Source organism: Lolium perenne, chromosome 1, assembly GCF_019359855.2.
Source record: "Lolium perenne isolate Kyuss_39 chromosome 1, Kyuss_2.0, whole genome shotgun sequence".
NCBI classification, from domain to species: Eukaryota; Viridiplantae; Streptophyta; class Magnoliopsida; order Poales; family Poaceae; genus Lolium; species Lolium perenne.
Genome location: NC_067244.2, coordinates 245,348,819 through 245,370,545, shown reverse-complemented (window position 1 = coordinate 245,370,545; position 21,727 = coordinate 245,348,819). Strand labels below are relative to the sequence as shown.

Sequence of the window (21,727 nt, the reverse complement as noted above, 5' to 3'; positions counted from 1 at the left end):
CCGTGAAAGACTCCGTCTCCTCTAACAGTGTTGGGGAAAGGGTTCTCATTATTACATAAATGTAGAGATTGTCTTGGGAACTATATATGAAGAATACATTATTACATCGCCATCTAGTGTTGTGATCTTCTACGCCGTAGCCATGGAGAATCTTCATCATTTAGCAAGATGCTTGGGTCAATTTTCACCGTGAAGGGCGGAATTTCTTTAAACTTATTACAATCTTCTGACATGTCTGTCTTGTCATCCACTCCCACGATGTTTCTTTTCCCCGAAAGAACTATGTGGCGCTTTGCCTCCTCGGTTGATGTATTCTTTTGTTGATTTCTTTTTCTTGATTTGCTAGACATGTCCTTCACGTAGAAAACTTGAGCCACCTCGCTGGCTAGGACAAAAGGCTCGTCCAGGTACGCAAGATTGTTGGGATCCACTGTTATCATACCGTACTTATCGTCAATATGTATAGCGCTGAGCTTCACCCATTTGCACCGAAACAAAGGGACCTTAAAAGTGGGACCATAGTCAAGTTCCCATATCTCCTCTATGTATCCATAATATGTGGTGGTCTGCCCATTCTCGTCTTTTGCATCGAAGCGGACACCGCTGTTTTGGTTGGTGCTCTTTTTATCTTGGTCGATCGTGTAAAATGTATTCCCATTTATCTCGTACCCTTGGAATGTACATATGTTTGAAGATGGTAACCTGGCCAACAAGTACAGCTGCTCCACAACAGATGGGTCATTAATGAGATGTCTTTGCAACCAACTGCCGAAGGTATTCATGTGTTGACGTGTAATCAAGGACTCGGGCTGGCCCGGGTTTATTTCTCGTAAAACATTCTTATGTTTCTCGATGTACGGAGCCACCAAGCTGGAATTGTATAGAACTGTGTAGTGTGCTTGATTGAAAGAAATCTTGTCCCTCCACACTGTTGCTTTCCTTCCTAGTGTGCCTTTTCCAGTCAGCCTCCCCTCATACCGAGATTCAGGAACACCAATCATCTTAAGGTCAGGAAGAAAGTCAACACAAAACTCAATGACCTCCTCAGTTCCGTAGCCCTTTGAGATACTTCCTTCCGGCCTAGCTCGGTTATGAACATATTTCTTTAAGACTCCCATGAACCTCTCGAAGGGGAACATATTGTGTAGAAATACAGGACCGAGAATTCTAATCTCTTCAACTAGGTGAACGAGGAGGTGCGTCATAATATTGAAGAAGGATGGTGGGAACAACAACTCGAAGCCGACAAGACATTGGACCACATCTTTACGTAATCCCGACAAAGTTTCGGATCCATTACCTTCGAGAAATTGCGTTGAGGAATGCACATATCTTCACAATGGCTAGTCGAACATTTTCTGGTAGAAGTCCCCTCAATGCAACCGGAAGCAATTGTGTCATAAGCACGTGACAGTCATGGGACTTCAGGTTCTGGAATTTTTTCTCCTTCATATTTACTATCCCCTTTATATTCGACGAGAAACCAGACGGAACCTTGATACTGAATAGGGCTTCAAAAAAGATCTCCTTCTCTTGTTTGGTAAGAGCGTAGCTGGCAGGCCCTACAAACTGCCCTGGATGATTGCCGTTTCGTCCTTTATGAAGTTTCTGGTCCTCCCGTGCTTCTGGTGTATCTTTTGTCTTTCCATACACGCCCAGAAAACCTAGAATATTCACACAAAGATTCTTGGTCAGGTGCATCACGTCGATTGCAGAGCGGACTTCCAGGACTTTCCAATATTCTAGCTCCCAAAAAATAGATTTCTTCTTCCACATGGGCGCGTGTCCGTCATCGTCTTTCGGAACAGGTCGACTGCCTGGACCCTTTCCAAAGATAACATTTAAATCCTTGACCATGTCAAATATATCAGCACCACTACGGGGACAAGCTTCGGACGGCGGTCTGCCTCGCCATCGAAATGCTTGCCTTTTTTCCTTAAGGGATGCTTGCGCGGAAGGAAACGACGATTGAACGGGTACACAACTTTTCTGCTTTTTCTCAAATATTTACTTTCAGTCTCATCTAAACAGTGTGTGCATGCATTGTATCCTTTGTTCGTCTGTCCTGAAATGTTACTGAGAGCATGCCAATCATTGATGGTTACGAATAGCAACGCTCGTAGGTCAAATTCTTGCTCCGTGTGCTCATCCCACACACGTACACCTGGTTTGGCCCACAACTCCAAAAGTTCATCGACTAATGGCCTTAGGTACACATCAATGTCGTTGCCCGGTTGCTTTGGGCCTTGCATAAGCACTGGCATCATAATGAACTTCCGCTTCATGCACAACCAAGGAGGAAGGTTGTAGATACATAGAGTCACGGGCCAGGTGCTGTGACTGCAGCTCTGCTCCCCAAAAGGATTCATGCCATCTGTACTTAGACCAAAGTATAAGTTCCTTGCCTCACCTGCAAAATCCGGGAACTCTCTCCCGATGTTTCTCCACTGCCGACCATCAGCGGGGTGCCTCAACATCGCGTCTTTCTTACGTTCTTCCATGTGCCATCGCAACAACTTGGCATGCTCTTTGTTTCTGAACAAACGTTTCAACTGTGGTATTATTGGAGCATACCACATCACCTTCGCAGGAACCCTCTTCCTGGGTGGCTCGCCGTCAACATCACCAGGGTCATCTTTTCTGATCTTATACCGCAATGCACCACATATCGGACATTTATTCAAATTCTTGTACTTCTCACCGCGGTAGAGGATACAGTCATTAATGCATGCATGTATCTTCTGCACATCTAATCCTAGAGGGCAGACAAGCTTCTTTGCTTCATATGTACTGACGGGCAATTCATTATTTCTTGGAAACAGCTTCTTTAATATTATCATCAATTTCTCAAATCCCGAGTCAGTCACACCGACCTCTGCCTTCCATTTCAGCAATTCCAATATGCTACCCAGCTTTCTATGCCCATCTTCACAACCTGGGTACAACAATTTGTTGTAGTCCTCTAACATCTTGTCGAACTGCAACCTCTCCTTATCCGTGCCACAGTCTCTTCTTGCATCAGAAATGGCCCGACGAAGATCATCATCAACAGGATCATCTGATGCCTGTTCTTCACCTCCTTCTTCTTCATTGTCGTCCATTGCGGTATCAAAGCATTCAGAGAACATAGATCGGTACTGGTCATCATTATTTTCTTCCTCATCGCCGTCTTCCATCATAACCCCTTCTTCTCCGTGCTTGGTCCAAACATTATAGCTGGACATGAATCCAAACCGAAGCAGGTGGCTCTTAATGTCTCTTGAGCAAGAGTAATCCTTCTCGTTCTTACATTTTAGACATGGATAGCACATAAAACCTTGCTTCGACTTGTTGGCCTCGGCCACAAGCAGGAAAGAATTCACGCCCTCTCTGAAAGCGGAGCACATCGGTTACCGTACATCCATGGATGACTCATCTGCATCATAAGTACAATTATATATGTATCAGATGCAATCACCTTGCTAAAATTAGTATTGTACGGACTATGCATATATATATAGTCGAGAAAATAGTTGCTAACCTTTTAGGATCAAAAAGAGGAGAAATCTTATCAAATAAAACCAAGTGGCATCCCTCTCACAAGCATTCCATCAAACACCTCTTGTGCACATGTAGAAAAAATGAGCTAGCATACACCTCCACCTTCACCACCAAGGAAAAAATGAGGTGGGGGGTGGCTGGCTGCTTCTATATATATAGGCATGGACATTTTGTCGCGGGCCGTATTACGACCCGCGACAAAAGGGGTGGCCACGTCGCTCCTACCCCTTTTGTCGCGGGTCGTAAATATGGCCCGCGACAAAAGGCCGCGACAAAAGCCTCTGCCATATTCGGAGCGACGTGGCCACCCCATTTGTCGCGGGTGCAGGCGCGCCCGCGACAAATGGCTGAAGCCCTATTTTCCACTAGTGTTCCCGAATACGAATCTAATAACATAGCTTTTGTGTACATATAATTCATATTTTTTTGACTAAATTAACGATCGAAAATTGTCTTAAACTGTGTGTGCCTGTTGAACTGTACCGAAGGGAGCACCGCTATAATCTCGCTTATCATTGAAACATAAGTTTTTTACATGCATGAAATTCATGATACAACTATAGTACCTTTATTGTGAGTATTCTAATTATATATAAGAGCATTTTCACCGGACTTGTTCTTTAAACTACATTCGGCAATAACATCGCATGCACCATTTTGGAGACGCCACCACACTCATGCGCCTACTTTATTGGGGTCGTCTGCCCATGGTGGCACCCCAAAATAGGGGCTCCCACTAGGATTTATCTGTTTACTTTCAAATATTCTATTCGCAATACAACCAAATTAGCAAACAATATTAAAGGAAATAGAATTATTCAACCAAATTAATATCATTTTTCAACCAAATAAATAATATTATTCAACCAAATTCGATAGAATAATTCAGGCAATAGTTTAAATGTATTAAAATGCGAGAAGTTCAAATAGGTCAAGACTGATGCGAAGTTTCCTCTCGCCTGCAAATGTTACACTAGATCATCTCGCGTCGTCGCATATGCACGGCGAGGAAAGCTTCAAACTCGGCCGATACCTGGTGATCAAATTCCGCGAGAGAGCCATGGCAATCATATGGTTGATTCATCATTCATTGGAGCATCCCGCTCACTGATCATGGTGTGCATCACACAAGCATTCGTCACCGCCCACATTTGAGATTTTGGCCATGAGAGAGCAGGGTACTAGACAATTGCAGAACAAGCTTGAAGCATACTAAATGACCGCTCGACATCCTTCCTACAACTCTCTTGTCACGTGGCAAACCAAGATTTATTCTCTCTAAAAAATGTCATGGATTGTCTTCACAATTGTCGGCCATTTTATGGATAGATGACATGGCTAGGTAGTACCCTTTGTTGTATGAGTGACCATTGATCACCTAATTCACCTCTAGAGCATGGCTTTCAGCAAGTCTAGCAAACAACAAAGAGTGTGGCAACACGTTAATGTCATTATAAGTGTTGTGAAGTGTATAAGTAAATTGTACTAGTTATTTTCATAAGTTCGGATTTTTGGTTGGATTGGCTAGTGTATGAAGCGTCACATGGTATTAGAGCCTAGGGTCTCAAGTTCGGGTTCTAATTTTCAAAATTTATCCTAAAATTATTGTTTCCCCCCTCTTTGTCCACGTATCCACCTCCTTATTAATATTTGTGGTTGGTCTTTTTCTATTCACGTGACGACTTTCTCTTCTTCCGTCACACGTGAGAGTAGGTGTTGTGACATTTATAAATGAATTGTACTAGCTATTTCTATTAGTTCGGACTTTTGGTTATATTGCCTAGTGCATGAAGCTTGACATTAAGATCCTGCCATGCCAAATTTAAATAATATGCCGCAACTTCAAGAAATACATCACACTCTCCGGTATGACCTTTATATATCCCTTGCCAAATGAATGAACAATTCTTCCATCCTAATGCATGCAGTTGAAAATTCTCTCACTTCATTCGATATGTGCCAAGAACCGAGATGTGCATGTTTCCTCAAATTGATTGATCCAATCACTGCGACGATTACCTGAGAAAAGTTGTACATTCTCTCCTGGCATGTCGGTTCAGGGATGTGTATATAGTCATTATGTGTCTCTAGAGGAGCTCCCTATGCGCGACACCTCAAGGGAACCGTGCATTTCGGTGAAACCATGCAATTCAGTGATTTTTTTTCCTCATGAAGTAGTCATCATACTCCTTCACACCATACACAATCTTCGTGAACAACTCGTTATTCATCCTGAAGCGGTGCCAAAAATTCTTAGGTGTATGTGTTGGATTGTGGACATAATAATCAGCCTCGAGCATAACATCACAGTGCTTCCGTTGCACGGCTTTGTCCATGTAATTCTTCCCCATCCTACAACCTCCCCGCTGAGGTTCGACATTTATCTTCGCTCGTAAACAACAAAGCAGACAAGATACGACCATCAAGTTCTTTTCATCATTATGTTAATTGATTGATTACCATCTCGTGGTTGCTATCCATAGTTTGTTTGTCGAACAACGAAGCAATCAAGGATGGTGCGGAGACAATGTCGTGTAGCGTCCACCTGTTTGCTTCCTTCGTGGCACATGTGCCGGAGCCCCCATGCGAGTCCCGATGGGTTGGGGCTGGCGTGGGAGGGTTGCTGGCATCGTTTTTGAAGCGCCGGCGGAAGCCCTTATTCCAGGTGAGCGTCCAAATAGACCAATTGGTAACGCCGGTGGAGATGCTGAGAAGCGCGCGTCTGTCCGAACAAATTCAATGTGGGCAGGAAGGTAGGGTCTCGTGCACGCTGCATGGTCATGCTTCATGCATGCACGTAACATGCAGCGCATGCTACGCATGCAGCTATACGATTGTAGCTTTTTCTATGAAAGAAGCTGGCCTTTTGCTGAATGCATTCTCTTCCAAGCAAAGCGATTAAAGCGAGGTAGCCGGGTCGCGCGTGCGTGCATGGAGCGTGGTGGAGATCAATGGAATAACCAGTAGGCCGGCATAGTCGATCGGAGCCGACGACGCGCCACCACGAGTCCGAGAGAGGAAGGGAAAAGGTGGTACGCTGCTCCGGTCACTCGCCGGAAAGCGGGGATCGCGGGGTGTTTAATATGCTCAATCATTGGGCACTCAACTCCTTCCCGTCCGGCGTCGTCAACGACGTACAGCGGGTGACCAGGTCCCGACACGCTTGCCTGCCCGCCGCACGACACGGGAGCGGCGGGCGCATGTTCGCGCGCGACGTACTAGGCCGCACGCGCGTGCTCGCGGCGGCGGGTGGGCGCCGGAGCGGCTTTCCTGGGCGGGTGCCTTTGCGTGCGGGTACGTGCGTGTCGCGGCATCGGCCGTAGAACGAGCCCGGCCTCCGCGCCGTCGCCGCTCTTCCGGCAAGTGGTCACATTCGCCTGCCGCACGACGGACGGCGTGCGCACCGCCGCCCGCAGCTTTAGTTATACGCGGCCGAGCTTGGCGTGCAAAGCAGCTTCGGCACGCGCGCGCGTCCACGACGGCGCCCACCTCGGTATGGGGACGCGCTGCCGCGGTGACCACCGACCGGTTAGTGCCAGCAGCCAGCGCGAGGCCCTCGAACTATTTCTCGGGCCAAACATTCACAACGCATCCCTGGATCCTTGGGCCGAGGCCTGGGCAAGGTAACAACAGCCCACCCCAACTGCAGCAGCGCCAGAGTAGACGATTGATCGACGATTAGTACCACCTCGCGGATTTGCTAAAGATGATTTGCTGGGAAGGAGCACGGAGCTGCGTAGTGAGCACAGAGCGAACTATTCTTTCGCCTTTTACTAAAGAATACCGTGTGCACGCCACAATCAGCAGCATACGCTAATTTTTTTAGGGTGTTCTTCCTAATAGGAAGGACCCCAACAAATCCAAAACTGAAATTTGAGTCCTAAGCTTGGACAAAGTACAGTCGCAAAGCAGCCAACTAATCTTTAGCAGAGAACAATGGCAGCTCGCTAGTACAAAACTTAAAACGAAACAAATTTGACAACCACGGCCTTTTAGTACAAAACTTAAAACGAAACAAATTTGACAACCACGGCCTTTTAGCACCAAATTTCACGAGCCTAGTACAAAAGAAACCGAAAACCTTCCAGTCTTGCCAACCTAAACCATCCAAACACAGAGATGCAGGGTGCAGCACCCATATCCATTTAGCACCAATCCTGTAAACATTTATTTATTCTACTCATGATGCTGCCTCAACGCACCAAGAATAAGCACAAAGCACTTGTTCAAACAAGAAAAGGAGGTTGTTAATTCAGAAAACAGGACTGGATTCATCAGATAACTAACCAACTTCATCTACTAGCAGTAGTCTTAAATACTAAACCAACCAGATTTATCTTGCATCAATCTTGTATATTACAACAAGTTACTATACTGCCTTTGGTACACCAGAATTTGCAATACAAACTAAGCACTAAGCATTCCTTTTACTTCTCAGTGGAAAAGTACTAGTCACTCGTCATCCGGTTTGACCAACAAAAGCTTCATAACTCGGACTAGAAGATACATTTGAACATTGCTACGAACCAGAAGACATAGCATAACATTGTAATCAAGAGTCTTCTTCAGCAATAAGGATAGGCTGATGGCAAGATTTGTCATTTCGTTCGCCACATCCTTTGCAATCTCTTCCTCAAGAACTCCCAGCGACTTCTGAAGCCCTCCAAATGCTGCAAAGGTGTTCTCAGGCGAGCCACCGAGGTCTCCTATTTCCTTGCACATCTGGTTGATGCCACTATAGTCTTTCGATGGAGGACTGCATCTCAGATGGATCTTGTGTATACATACAGGCTCCAAACTCGTTCACTTGGTCAGCAATGTCACTGCAGCATCTAAGCAGATTTTCCATTGACTCGACTTTATCCTCATTAGCACCTCTTTTGTTGCCAGAGCTCTTAAGCAAGCCTGTTATGAAACGAATTGTTTCTTTCACCGCAATGAGGGAGTCTAATGTCACGGTGATAATCAACTTGGCAATAGCAATCTCCTCCTCGGTGAAGTCGTCATCTACCTCAATACCAGACGATGATTCATCGTTATCCGATAAGGTCATGTCAGCTTCTCCATTGGAAGATTTTTCAGCTGTGCTATCACCAAGCGGGAGCTCTTTCATCTCCCGGAGGATATCCTTTAGACAGACGCATATCTCAGTCATAGCTCGCTCTATAGCGATACAGTTGGTTGTAGGCACCTTTTTAAGAGCAAGACACGCTTCCCATACAGTTCATGTAACCGGAGGTATAGTATTTTTCCGGTTAGGATTCCCAGATTCTGCATTTCACATGAAGAAAGTATCAGCCCTGATTCTAACCATCTTAAACATGAAAAAAATATGGATTTAAAATGTTATCTGAAATATACTCAAAGTCTAAAAACTGTCTGAACATGTTAGCAACATTCTCTTCCATTTTTCTAATGGAGTGATATTTTCTTTTATCCGCTATTTCACATGTCCTTTACTAATGATTACAATACTAGTTACCCACTCATGAACTAGAATCACAACAAAAGTAGAGGCAAAAAAGACTGATAAATATGTAAGCTAATCCTTTTTATTATATCTGTATGAAAAATAGACCAGGAATTTCTATCATGTGAGTTATTTTTCATCAACAAAATTGCTTCACAGGATGCTGGATGTTACATACCGTAGGCAGAAACAGCAAGCTTGAACAACGAGAAGCTGGAATCCACCACGCCCTTCACAGAAGTAGTGATATACTTGCGAAGAGTAGGACCAGCACCATCCGTGCTTCCGTGGCAAGCCAAAAGGAAACCCTGCAGGACGTTGAAATACGCAGCAATGATCTCCTTCAGTGTTTCTACACCAGGCAAGTCTCCACTCCAGACCATCCCAGCTACAATGAAAACAGTCTTAACAAACTGAATTTTGAGCTCAAGCTTAGACAAAACTGTCCAAGTCATGTTGTTAATCGCACTTCAGTGCAGTAGCAATGCAACCAACCAATCTGTAGCAGAGAACATTGGCAAAAGCCCTGATCTGTATATAAACAAAATTTAAAACCTAAAACATTGATAACTAGCACCAAATACAGAGAACTTAGCCAACTACCAACTACAAATGAAACGAAAACTTTCAGCCTTGCCAACCTAGCCCTCGAAATGTAGAGTTGCAGGATGGAGCACCCATGTGCATCTAGCACCAATCTTGTACTACACATTTACAACCACTGATAGAGCTGCCTCAACATACTAAGAAGAATAAGCACACATTGTTTTATTTAAAAAAGAAAAATGGATTTGAGCATTCCAACAAATCTGAAGCAGAAAACATTGTACTAGTTGGATAACCTTTCAGTCTTGCCAACTTTACCCATCAAAATACAGAGATGCAGGGTGGAGCACCCATGTGCATCTAGCACCAATATTGTACACATTTACAACTACAGATTATGCTGCCTCAACACACCAAAGAATAAGCACAATACATTGTTTTTTTAGCAAGAAAAGAAGATTTGAGCATTCTACAAACAAGACATATTATATATGTCTGACATTCTTAGCTACTTCAGAACAGGACAGGATTCAACGGGTAACTAATCAACTTAATCTTAGCACCCAGATTTATCTTGCATCAATCTTGCATATTACACCAAGTTACTGTACTGCCTTAATACACCCGAGATCGCAAGACCAAACTAAGCGCTAACCATTCCTTTTTTTCTCAATGGAAAGAACTACACACTCCTCATTTTGTTGACCAACAAAAGCTTCATAACTCGAGCTAGAAGATACATTACAGCATTGCTAAGAACTAGAAGACATATCATAACATTGCAATGAAGCACCTGCTTCGGCTATCAGGATTGGCTGATGGTAAGATTTTTCATCTCATCCGCTACATCCTTTGCTATCTCTTCCTCGAGATCTCCCAGTGACTTCTCAAACCTTCCAAATGCTGCAAAGGCGTTCTCAGGCAAGCCACCGAGGTCTCCTATTTCCTTGCACATCCCCTTGATGCCATTGTACAGTCTTTTTATGGCGGACTTCATTTCAGACGGGTCTTGTGTGTAAACGCAGGCTCCAAGCTCGTTCACCTGGTCAGCAATGTCATTGCAGCAGCTGAGCAGATTTTCCATTGACTCAACCTTATCCTCATTAGCACCTCTTTGGTTGCCAGAGCTCTTAAGCAAGCCAGTTATGAAACGAATTGTTTCTTTCACCGCAGCAAGAGAGTCTGATGTCACGGTGATAATCAACTTGGCAACAGCAATCTCCTCCTCTGTGAAGTCGTCATCTACCTCAATATCAGACGACGATTCATCATTATCCGATAAGGTCATGTCAGCTTCTCCACTGGAAGATTTTTCAGCTGTGTTATCACCAATCGGGAGTTCTTTCATCTCCCGGAGGACATCCTTTAGACAGACACATATCTCGGTCATAGCTCGCCCTATAGCGATACAGTTGGTCGTAGGCACCTTTTTAAGAGCAAGACACGCTTCCCATACAGTTCCTGTCACCGGAGGTATAATTGTTTTCCGGTCAGGATTCCCAGATTCTGCATCTCACACACAAAAAAGGTATTAGTCCTGATTCAGACCATCTTGAACATGAAACTTTTTATATCTAAGACGTTGTGTCAAATTATACTCAAAGTCTCAAAACTGTATGAACATGTTAGCAACATTTTCTTTCTTTTTCTAAGGGAACAGCATTCCTTTTTATGCGCTAATCCACATTTCCTTTAATAGTGATTACATTACTAGTTACCCACACATGAACTAGAATCACAACAAAAGTAGAGGCAGAAAAGACTAAAAAAATATGTAATCTACTCCCTTTTACTGCATCTGTATGGAAAATAGAACAGTGAGTTCGATCATGAGAGTTATTTTGCATCACCCAAATTGCTTCACAGGATATTGGATGTTACATACCGTAGGCCGAAACAGCTAGCTTGAACAACGAGAAGCTGGAATCCACCACGCCCCTCGCAGAAGTAGTGATATACTTGTGAAGAGTAGGGCCAGCACCAACTGTGCTTCCATGGCAAGCCAACAGGAAACCCTGTAAGACGTTGAAATACGCAGCAATGTTCTCCTTGAGCGCTTCTACACCAGGCAATTCTCCGCTCCAGACCATCCCAGCTACAATGAAAACAGGCATAACAGTAAGTCAACAAAGCCAAAGATAAATCATCAACAACAAACATGTCGCACAGCAATATGAACTGCCAGAATTGCACTGGCCCCTAGTTAGATACAAAATGCAAACAATTTAGCTCTTCCGCATAAGCAAAGCAAAGCATCAGAACTGCAGCAGATTGGATTCAGATAAAAACCCTAGTTTTGTTCCTAAATTGTGATCTTACCAGGCATGTCAAGCAATTGAATCTACGCTCACCCACAGGAATTCCAACAATTCTAACTACACGCTCACGATTGCCACTCCAGCGCACAAAATCAGTCCACGAAATCGAAAAAATTCAGACTCACCGACTGTAGCCTGCCTGGAGACCACATCGCCGAGCGCGACGACCTCGGACCAGACGGTCCGCTCCAATCCCGCAGGAGCCGCCACCGACATCATCTGCGAAAATTAATGAAAAAAATAACCATGTAATCGATCAAACGAGGTGTTCCAGGTAGGATTAGAGCTCCGCCGTGACCAGGAATTCATCGGGAACATACCTGGATGGTGTCCGTGATGGTCTGGAGATGCGGCTGCAGGAACCGGGACAGCTCGCCGCCACCCTTCGCCGCTTTCTTTCCACCTTTCTTTGACATGGCGGCAGCGGATGTGGCGCCGGAGCGTCGCGTGGGGAAACCGGGTTGCAAAGACGGCGAGAAGGAGAAGAGCAGGCGGCGGCCGGAGGCCCGGGGTTTATTCGGCTAGGGCTTGGGTCGTCGTGTGTGCTTGGAGATTCGTGCTTCCTTTTCTCCCAATTCGTTTTTGAGTGATTCCTTCCGACAATTTTTAGACGAACTGTTCGGACTCTCCTAAAAAAACTAAATTCTTATAAAAAAAACAATCGGGACTCTCTTCTAAATACCAAGTTCAGGTAACAACACAAACTTAGCAAACGAAAAAAAGGCTTGACGAGCAAGGACGGATCTAGGTTTTCAAAATTGGGTGTTTTTTTTTTTGGCTAATCTATAAGGAGTCGTTTGAAAACCATGCTTTCATTTTATTTGTAGCATTTTGAAATGAATACATGCATTCATTTCATTTACATTGTAATTCCAGAAATGGACACTTGTTTGGTTGTCACAGAAATTGCAAATGACAACATAATTCAATATTGAATTTGCAAATGGCTTCCAGAAGAATTGCAAATGACATGTCTCAGCTTGGAATTGTGTTTACCCATGGTGTCATTTTGCTGGATTTTCTAAATGAAATGATGACCCAATTCTGTGACAACCAAACAGCCCACCTATGGAATTCCAAAATGAATTTCAGAATTTCAGGCCCAAATGATGGATACCAAACGACTTCTAAGGGTGAAGTGCATTTTTTGTCCCTCATGTCTTGCAAAAGTCTAACTTTGATCTTCCAATTTAGTTTTGATCTAACTTGCCCTCAAACTATTAATTAAGTCTAATTTTGATCCCTTGCAGCGATTTAGCGATGGTTGACCGGTTTTTGACTTCTTTTTTTGCCACCGTGCACTGATTTGGACAGGTTTAATCCATGTTGGACCATATCACCTCGAGATCAGTGATGCAATTAGCATTGCGAATGTTTGCCAGCGAGATCATAATCATTATCCATTTTGCATAGTAACCCTAACTCCTCCCCAACACCTAGCGTTAGCACCTCCCACTAAGAGGGCGGATAAGCCGGGTAGGAAAGGCAGAAGCAGCGGACATGCGAGGGTTTTTGCGAGGAAATGCGGAGGCGTCTGAAGTGGCGAGGACGGCTACACCAAGCAAGAAAGGCGGAGGTGGTGCACATGTGTGTTAGGGCGAGGGGATTTCTTCTATTTGTTGACTGGGCACAAATGATCCCACGTAGATTAAAACCGGCTAATTTTGTGCACAATGGCAAAAAAAGAGAGTCAAATACCAGTCAACCATCATTAAACCGTTGTCAAGGACCAAAAATAGACTTAATTAAGAGTTTGAGGGAAGATATAGACTAAAATTGAGTTAAGGGATCAAAATTAGATTTCCGCAAAATTTGAGGAACCAAAAATGCAATCTATAAAGGATTAACTTAGCAAAACCGGAACTTTATCCCCCATAGCTAAAAGAATCATCGAAGTTTTTGCAAAAGTTAGAGAAAAAATACTACGGAGTACTTGATTATAAAATCTTAAGCTTAGATTGACGTCAACGGACTTGTTTTGCTCAAAGTACAATGTCATTGATACATGCACTTAATCTGCATTATAAATATAGTTTTGTTTGCCAAAAAAAATTGGGTGTACATGTGCACACCCATGACCATATATAGATCTGTCCGTGCTGACGAGCATCCTCGGGTGATCAATCCCCACCCTAACCGTCCGATGTCCATAAAACGTGAAATCTAGATCATTTGACCCTTACAACAAAGCTCCACCTATGTAGCAGTTTTGTGTATAATTGCAACAACGCTGCAGCATTTTATCTTTGCAGTGGATCAAAACATTGCAAAAAAGCATCACAACATTTTGAAAACATCGATTCAGTTGCAGCAAGCAAGTACGAGTATACAGTAAATCCACCACAAGCCACGTCACATCCCATCGGCCGCAGCAAAATCGTCCAAAAAAATCAGAACACATGTGCAACATGACAGATCAACGTTTGCAGCTCCTCAAGAAAAAAAATATAGCATCAATCAAATATTTGCCGCACATGCCGAGAATCATTGCAACACCTCGCTCACACGTTCACAGTAGAACGTGCACGAGTTTGCAGCACTTCGAAAACACTCATGCAACACCTCAAATTTCATCGCTGTGGGCTTGCGGTGATGAACCCAGCTCACTAGAGCCCCGACGACGCTAGATCAGACAGCCACATCTCCCATAGTATCGTTTCTTCCCGGAGCTCCCCGGTGGCATCTATTTTTGAGCTGCCACCTCTACCTCCATGGAAGCGAGCTCCCCTTCCACATATCTGCAGGTTGTTAGGAAGAGAGAGAAAGAGGATATGAAGGTGGATCGGTTGTACCACAACGTTTTTTTTTAAGTGCAATAAACAGAAATAATTTGTAAAGATAAAAAAAACTGTCCAAATCAATGTCGTAATCTAGATTTATTGGCTCGTTACGTCATGCCCTGTTACACTATTATTGATTGATCTCGAATTACTCAATCTTATGATGCTGGCAAGAATGAGCTATAGTGACAGACCAGGAGCACCAGGAATTTGGCTCCGCTAAGGTTTAAGTTACATCATATATGTACATCCTATGTATAAAAATGTATATTGAGAAGCAACTTTGAAGTGATCTGAGTAGAAAACATTCTTGATGAATCCATCAGACATTCTTTCTCCGAAATTTTTGGTGGTTCCTCCACGACCACGCAAGCAAGAATATCAGGAACGCTGCCCCCGCCGAGCTCCAAAATATTACCAGCCAAGTAGGCATCGGATCATGAAACAGCCCTGCCAAAATTTCAGTTGATGTATGTTAAACACTCCATCTACCAGATGTGCAGCACGAGAGATCCCAAGGTTCAGCAGGTGAAAAGGGAGAGCTCACCGTGCCCAAACTTCATGCAGATAAGAAGCTCCACTATGCATATGGCCACAGAGAGCCAGCAGAAGGCCCCAACCTTCTTCACAGGTTTTCTGAGGTGATAGGAATCATGGCCAGATGTTAAAATCCAATAAAAAAAGCTAAGAGATGGCGCACTGTTCATGTGTGCTTAATTTGCTAGTAACAAATATGCACAGCAAAGCTGAGAGGTACCTGTCTTGCAAGTAGGAATTGTACTCGCGGATTGTCGGAATCGCAATCAGCCACCAGAGGATCAATCTGTACACGACCAAGGGATTCCTCGGAGGGATCCAGAGGCAGAACTTAAGGAAAAATGTGTTGAGCTCCACCATCATGAAAACGACGCAGAGGAACAATACTTGGATGAACCGCAACGGCCCCATAAACGGCTGCCATTGATCCTTGTCCCACTGTGCAGGAGTGAACTGGCTCAATGATCTTTTCACCTGCAAATCGAAAGGGGGGAGTAGGTGGTGTAAGCAGACCAAATCAAAACTAACTAATCTGTTGTTTGGACAAAAAGCTAACTAGTCTGCACAACTGAGCTTCAAGAAATACATAGACAACACTGATGACATCTTATGCTGAAACAATTTTCGATTGTTCACTTAACTAATATAAATTCAGTTAACAGTTCACGTGGATAAACTGTAAAAGGATGATGATGAGCATAATTTATTTTAAATAAAATTTCCTTTGTCAGACTCTACCAACCTTCCTTCCTTCCAAAACAATGTTTTATTCGGCCCTACCATATCAGTTGTTTAGCTGGACCAAGACTGATTATCAAGTTTGGTTGTCTGTAACAGGCTGTAACTATTCACATGTGACATGTGGGGCAAGTAACAGATATATGCATAGATAATTGGCATGCATCAGATAAATTATGAGGGAAAATCAGGATCAATAATGACAAATGACAGATTTGAACAGCGCAACATATCAGCCCCACTGGGATTTCCTTGCATGCTGCCTGGTATCTCACGTACAGGAAGTCAAAGCAATTCACTTTTTCTCAGTAACTTGCTGACAGCAATGTTTCATGGAATTACTCGTCAGAGTCTGTCATAACTCAAAACATTATTCAGCCGTAATAATGTTTGGAAAACAAAAGGAGACTAGGAATCTGACAAGCGACAAGTACATGGTCTTGGTCACTCACTGCCTAAAGACCACTGACGTGCTCATTAGGAACTGTAACTGAATCATGAGACAAGGCATCCATTGGTCTGTTAATGTATTTTTCAGTGAACATACCTTACCCATGATGCTAGGCTGCCGGCTCAGTCCAACCCATTCATACGTTTTACCATCGAAGTAACGGACTGTGTGCATTCCCGCCCAAATACCTGAATCAGAATGCCGGAATTCAGTCAAAGGCTACACCAGCGACAGAATAAGCATTGCACGCTCACAGAAAATTGATGGCCAGCTCTTGCTGTAGATAGAAATGGTTTCTTAAAAAAAATGTAGTTTACTACAGTGCAAGGACGTTCAAATCCAATGCCATGAATATTCAATCTGCTGAACACCGCTGGGCTTCCGTATACACAGATTAGTAATAATTAAAGTTAGCAGTTCCATCAACATAAGCGCAACTGATGTTCGACATAAACTGTAAAATGAAATAATATTATTTGTGTATTAATCAAAGACTTGTTGCACTGGTGGTAGTTTCTGAAGCAAAAGAACAAGAGAGACTAAATTGAGATCTGTCAAGTAGCAAGTATCCTATGTAGCATTCAGCAATATGTCGATCTGGCACTACAGCCTATGGATTCCTTGGATACATCACATCAATTTTTTTTTATGTTATCATGTTACAGTTGATAAGGTAATAATATTCAAAGAAACTGGATCAAATCATGCAATTAGAGAAGCACTCAGTTATTTTTAACATGCAAAAAATCTATTGTAGAAGAGTTTTAGATCACACACATGTCAGGAAAGTTATCCAAAGTTTTTTTAAAAAGATGAATGGTAGATGTCTCACCAAACCAGTTGCAGATCAGGATGTCCAAGATAATACTATCCCACCAACACTCATTAAAGTTTGGCAACATATGCCGGAACGTAAGCTGCAAAAGATCATAACAAGCACACTTCACTTTCAAAGACAGCAATAAGAAGACAAAAACAATAACTTCTTCAAGACAAGACGACCAGATCTAACCTCCATTAGCTCAAAGCCGATCGACAAAACCCATAGGAGAGATTGATTCCGTATCATCACAGCCTTACCCCACCAGCCCAAGACGTGGGCAACAACAAATTCATCAAACAATGTCTCCTATACATTGATCATCGAGCCGTCAAATTTGGTGGAGTTAATGACAGCAACAATAATAAGTATTCCATGTTCGTAAAAATGGGAAGGTTCACATGGAAATCATACATAAATATTTATGAACTTGTTTTTAGGGTTTTCTGGAACATACAGACGGCAATCGACTCCATAGGATCTCTCCGGCAATTCTGCGTTAGGGTAAGGAAAGGAGGGGTTTTATCAGCATCTATGACTGTACATTTTAATTCGATGTTTCCATGTGAAACTAGTTCAGACAAGGACATTACCGACTCCAAGATCAGGAGAAAGGTGCTTCATGAACTGGCGAGCATCATCACGATTCTGAAAATAAGCAAACAAAAACTAGAATCACATGAGAGGTCAATTTAAACATCCAAGCTGTACAACACATGCATGAATACAGCATTTATTCTGAAGTGTCAAAATCGAGTAGATTGGGTAAACAGAAGGACAACACAACAGTAAACAAATTGTCCAAATAGGTAACCTGGAAAAGAAGAAATGTAAGAGCCACAAGGTAAACAACCGCCAGCCCATGCACCAGACGCCAGACAGCAGGATGTGGCCGAATAAGTATCCTGTCACAGGATTGCTGAATTATTGTCTATCATCCACAATAATCAGCACACCACAGCATATGTACAAGGATCCTAAATCATGCAGAAATCAATAGACCCTGCAACGCATTTGATTATGAAGCACTAGTGCGTTTGGTTCAAAAAAATTTTAAAAAAAATGGATTGCAGAAAACAAACTCACGTAGATGGTGCCTGGAGGGTGCAGTAGGCGAGGAAGACAGCAATCATAGCCAGAACACCCCTGGAAAGCGCCAGCGAGAAACAAAACCATGTCAGCGTCACTCACTCTCCCCAATCATTGTCCGAAGAGTAGGCAGCATCAGAAGGAAGCATTTCCCGGTAGTGATGAGCAGGACAGTAAAAAAGAAAATTCAGGTGGGTTCAGCCATACTACCTCTTGATAGATGTGACGCTGCTGTGAGAGGCAGCACCCTCTGGATCCAGAGCTCCACTTGCCCAGCTGAAAGGGGAAACAATTGAATCGGAGGAGGTCAGTGGCAGTGTCACCACATTTATTCAGTGCAAACTGTTGAATTCATTGCTTGTCCCATATGAGTTATCACTTATCGCACATGTTTTGGGACAGCAACTGAATCTGAAGTAGAACGCAGCTCGAGAAAATCAGGAGGACAACAGACCACATTTCTTCAGTACAAGTAATTGAGTTCATTGTTTGCCCCGTGTGACACATCTTTGGCATAACTTGGCAGTCAGGTTACTGAAGCAAGGAATTTATTTAGCCCTAAGCTTGATGGGGGTTGTCATTGTCGTCCTTACATAAAGCAACAGCAGCTGTGTTCTATAACGGCGGACGAGGGACATGAGAAGAGTATTTCAGACGAAATTCTATGAGATATTCGAACAGGACTTAGATTCTCCTCACCCACTCCGAGCACTCCCCTTCTGATAGTGCTATCTGACTTTGATCATTGGAAAGTTCATCATGCTTTAATCATTCGAAATTCCAATTCTTTTTCCGTCAAAAAAAAAATCCAATTCATTCTCCCAAAACCAGTAGTAAATTCGCACCCAAAAAATTTCTTGTCTGGAAAAGAAACCAACCAAATAAAAGGTACGATTGCCTTTCGACTGTCTGACACTGTTGCAGCACCTGATATATCCCTGGACGGCCTTGTACTTGCCCAAACACACACGTTTTTACCTTTTTACTACGGAGTACATCTTGTTGACGCATGCACGGGGATTTTTTTTACAGCCACACGGAAAAAGGAGAGAGAAATTCGAAACTTGCCACGAACACACGGGAGGAATCAATGGAGAAGTGGTTACTTACATGAGAAGGCAGGCACCGACGAGGAGAACCGAGATGGTGCGCGGCTTGTAGAGCCATGCCGTCCACGGGTCGTACTCCTCGGCCGCCCCGCCGCCATCGTCCGCCTGGGGACTCCGCCTCTCGTCGGCGTTCCTCGTCCTCTGCCTCGCCGCCTCCATGCGCCGAAGCAGGGGGACGGCAGAACGGACGGCCGATCGGTGGTGGCGAGGACAGAGACGGCCCGTCAGACAGAGAGAGAGAGACTCAGGAGGCAAAACGCCAAGCCGGTCGCCGGCAGTTTCTCGTCAGCATATAAAGAGCGAGACTGCCGCCCAGCAGGGACAAAGAACTCGGGAAATCGAGGGGAGCTGGGGTTCCAGCTGTTGGCGCGCGCGGCAAAAGGATAATTGGCGGGGAGGGAAGCGGCGGCGCGAGAGGTTTGGGTGGGAGAGAGAGAGAGCGATCGGAAGGAGACCGATGGGAGGAAGAGGATGACGACGACGCGCGCGGGGAAGAGGCGGCGGCGGCTTCTTCTTCTCTCTTTCTTTGTTTAAAGGAGCCGGTGAGAGTCGGAGACGATGGATTTGTGTGTTTCCACGTACCACGCGGCGGCGCCACGGAAATCACGGAACCACCGTTTCCGTTCAACAGCACAGCCCCCCTAGGGTCTGGCAGGTCCCCGGCCGGCTTCCTGGGGTCAGCTGGCACGTACCCGTGCTAGTGGAACCATTATTCGTTGCCCAATACAACAACCACTTTTGGTTGCCCGTGAGTATTTTTCTTCTTTTTATATCAGATTTGTTCCGTAATTACACATTATGTATTTGAGGGCCATGCGCCAGAACGGCCTCTGTGTCATGTGCCATGCGTTACACGTTGTGCTTGCTACCCCTTCCGTTTCTATATTAAATCAGCGACAACTAATATAGAACGAAGTAAGTATAGGTTTTATTTATACAATGGGTGTACATGGTTAGAAATCGTGTGTCTAGAAAAGAGGGGGAGAAACGGGAAAGGATGGAGGTGGAGCGAGAAAGGGAGGGGGGTTGGTTGGTGACACGGGCATGATAACAATGCGACGAGGGCCGACAGCTCAGCATGCGAGAGGGCAAAGGAGTATGAGTCGAGGTAGGATACTGCTCAAGGATGTATCTAAAGCAACAAGGCATTTTTGGTGCTACCGTACTGCCGTTACACAATATGATCATAAAAATTACGATTTTAGTCCACATATGTATAAGTTACCCATGGTAGTGGAACCATTATTCTTTTTTTGCGAATAGAACCATTATTCGTTTCCCAATACATGAGCCACTTTGGTTGCTCGTGATTTTTTTTTCTTTTTTATCAAGGTTTGTTCTGTAATTACACGCAATTTATTTGAGGGCCATGAGCTAGAATGGCCTCCGTGTCATGTGTCAGGCGTTACACATTGTGTTTGCTACCATTTCTGTTTCTATACTAAATCAATGATAACTAATATGGGCCAAAGGAAATATAGATTTTATACAATGTGTTTATAGATGATTGTAAATCTTCTGTCTGGAAGAGAGGTGGAGAAACGGGGAAGGAGGGAGGATGATGATGTGGGAGAAAGGAAGGGGGTTGTTCGGCAGTGAGGCGACGGCGACAAGGTGGTGACACGAGCACGATAACAATGCGACGAACGCGGACAGCTGAGCAAGCGAGAGGACAAAGGACTAGCAGCCAATGTATGATACTACTCAAGGATGTATCTAGCAACAAGGCATTTTTGGGTGCTATTGTTACACAATATGATCCTAAAAAATACGATTTTAGCCAACATACGTATACAATTCCATAATCTTTCGAACTCAGGTATATTTTTTGTAATATACTTATGATAGGCTTAGAATTAGGTTGACTTCGGATAGTGGATTAGTCTCAGGTGGGTTGTGTATCTCCCAAATGGGAGCACAATTTAGGGAAATCACATAAGCATGTGAAAGAGTCAAGTGTGAAAAGTTACAATTTACAATAGTTCAAATTCTAAATAATTATACAATTCGATGAAGAAAAGAACACTACCAACAAGCGGCTGAGGAAGAGGAGATCCAAAAATGCACGTTGACACTTCATACAATCTAGAATTATGTATGTGGCTAAACAAAAACTTAATAGTTTTGTACCTTACAACCATCTACCAAGTTATTCGTCAGATTCATGCACTCTAAAACAATTTGCCAACTTTTTTCAGATAATTATGAATTCCACAAAAATAACACACAAAAACGCGCTATAATACATCTACATATTATATTTTCGAGCAACTAAGCAATATTAGTTTTATATTATAGGAATGTACTAACCAAACATTCCAAACTAAAG

General features: G+C 43.7%; 2 protein-coding genes, 1 non-coding gene and 1 pseudogene across 3 annotated transcripts; 1 reads left to right on the top strand and 3 right to left on the bottom strand.

The window, feature by feature from the left end:
- Positions 1-7,270: 7,270 nt before the first annotated feature.
- LOC127328030 (U5 spliceosomal RNA) lies at positions 7,271-7,389 on the top strand. Its single transcript, XR_007868937.1, has one exon. It is a non-coding gene; the product is annotated as a U5 spliceosomal RNA (small nuclear RNA).
- A 461-nt stretch (positions 7,390-7,850) lies between these two features.
- Positions 7,851-9,557, bottom strand: LOC127327489 (uncharacterized; annotated as a pseudogene).
- A 537-nt stretch (positions 9,558-10,094) lies between these two features.
- LOC127327487 (uncharacterized) lies at positions 10,095-12,403 on the bottom strand. The gene is made up of 4 exons (XM_051354261.2): positions 12,195-12,403; positions 12,000-12,093; positions 11,442-11,651; positions 10,095-11,062 (listed from the first exon to the last, which is right to left on the bottom strand). Exons 1-4 carry the CDS (start codon positions 12,288-12,290, stop codon positions 10,362-10,364), a joined length of 1,101 nt encoding a protein of 366 aa, XP_051210221.1. The 5' UTR covers positions 12,291-12,403; the 3' UTR covers positions 10,095-10,361.
- Positions 12,404-14,723: 2,320 nt separating this feature from the next.
- On the bottom strand, positions 14,724-19,944 carry LOC127327485 (CDP-diacylglycerol--serine O-phosphatidyltransferase 2). Its single transcript, XM_051354259.2, has 12 exons — positions 19,400-19,944; positions 18,500-18,565; positions 18,287-18,346; positions 18,015-18,105; positions 17,794-17,848; positions 17,615-17,694; positions 17,393-17,509; positions 17,213-17,297; positions 16,477-16,568; positions 15,412-15,665; positions 15,202-15,290; positions 14,724-15,104 (listed from the first exon to the last, which is right to left on the bottom strand). The coding sequence occupies exons 1-12, from the start codon at positions 19,555-19,557 to the stop codon at positions 14,977-14,979; spliced, it is 1,275 nt and encodes a 424-aa protein (XP_051210219.1). The 5' UTR covers positions 19,558-19,944; the 3' UTR covers positions 14,724-14,976.
- Between the last annotated feature and the right edge of the window lie 1,783 nt (positions 19,945-21,727).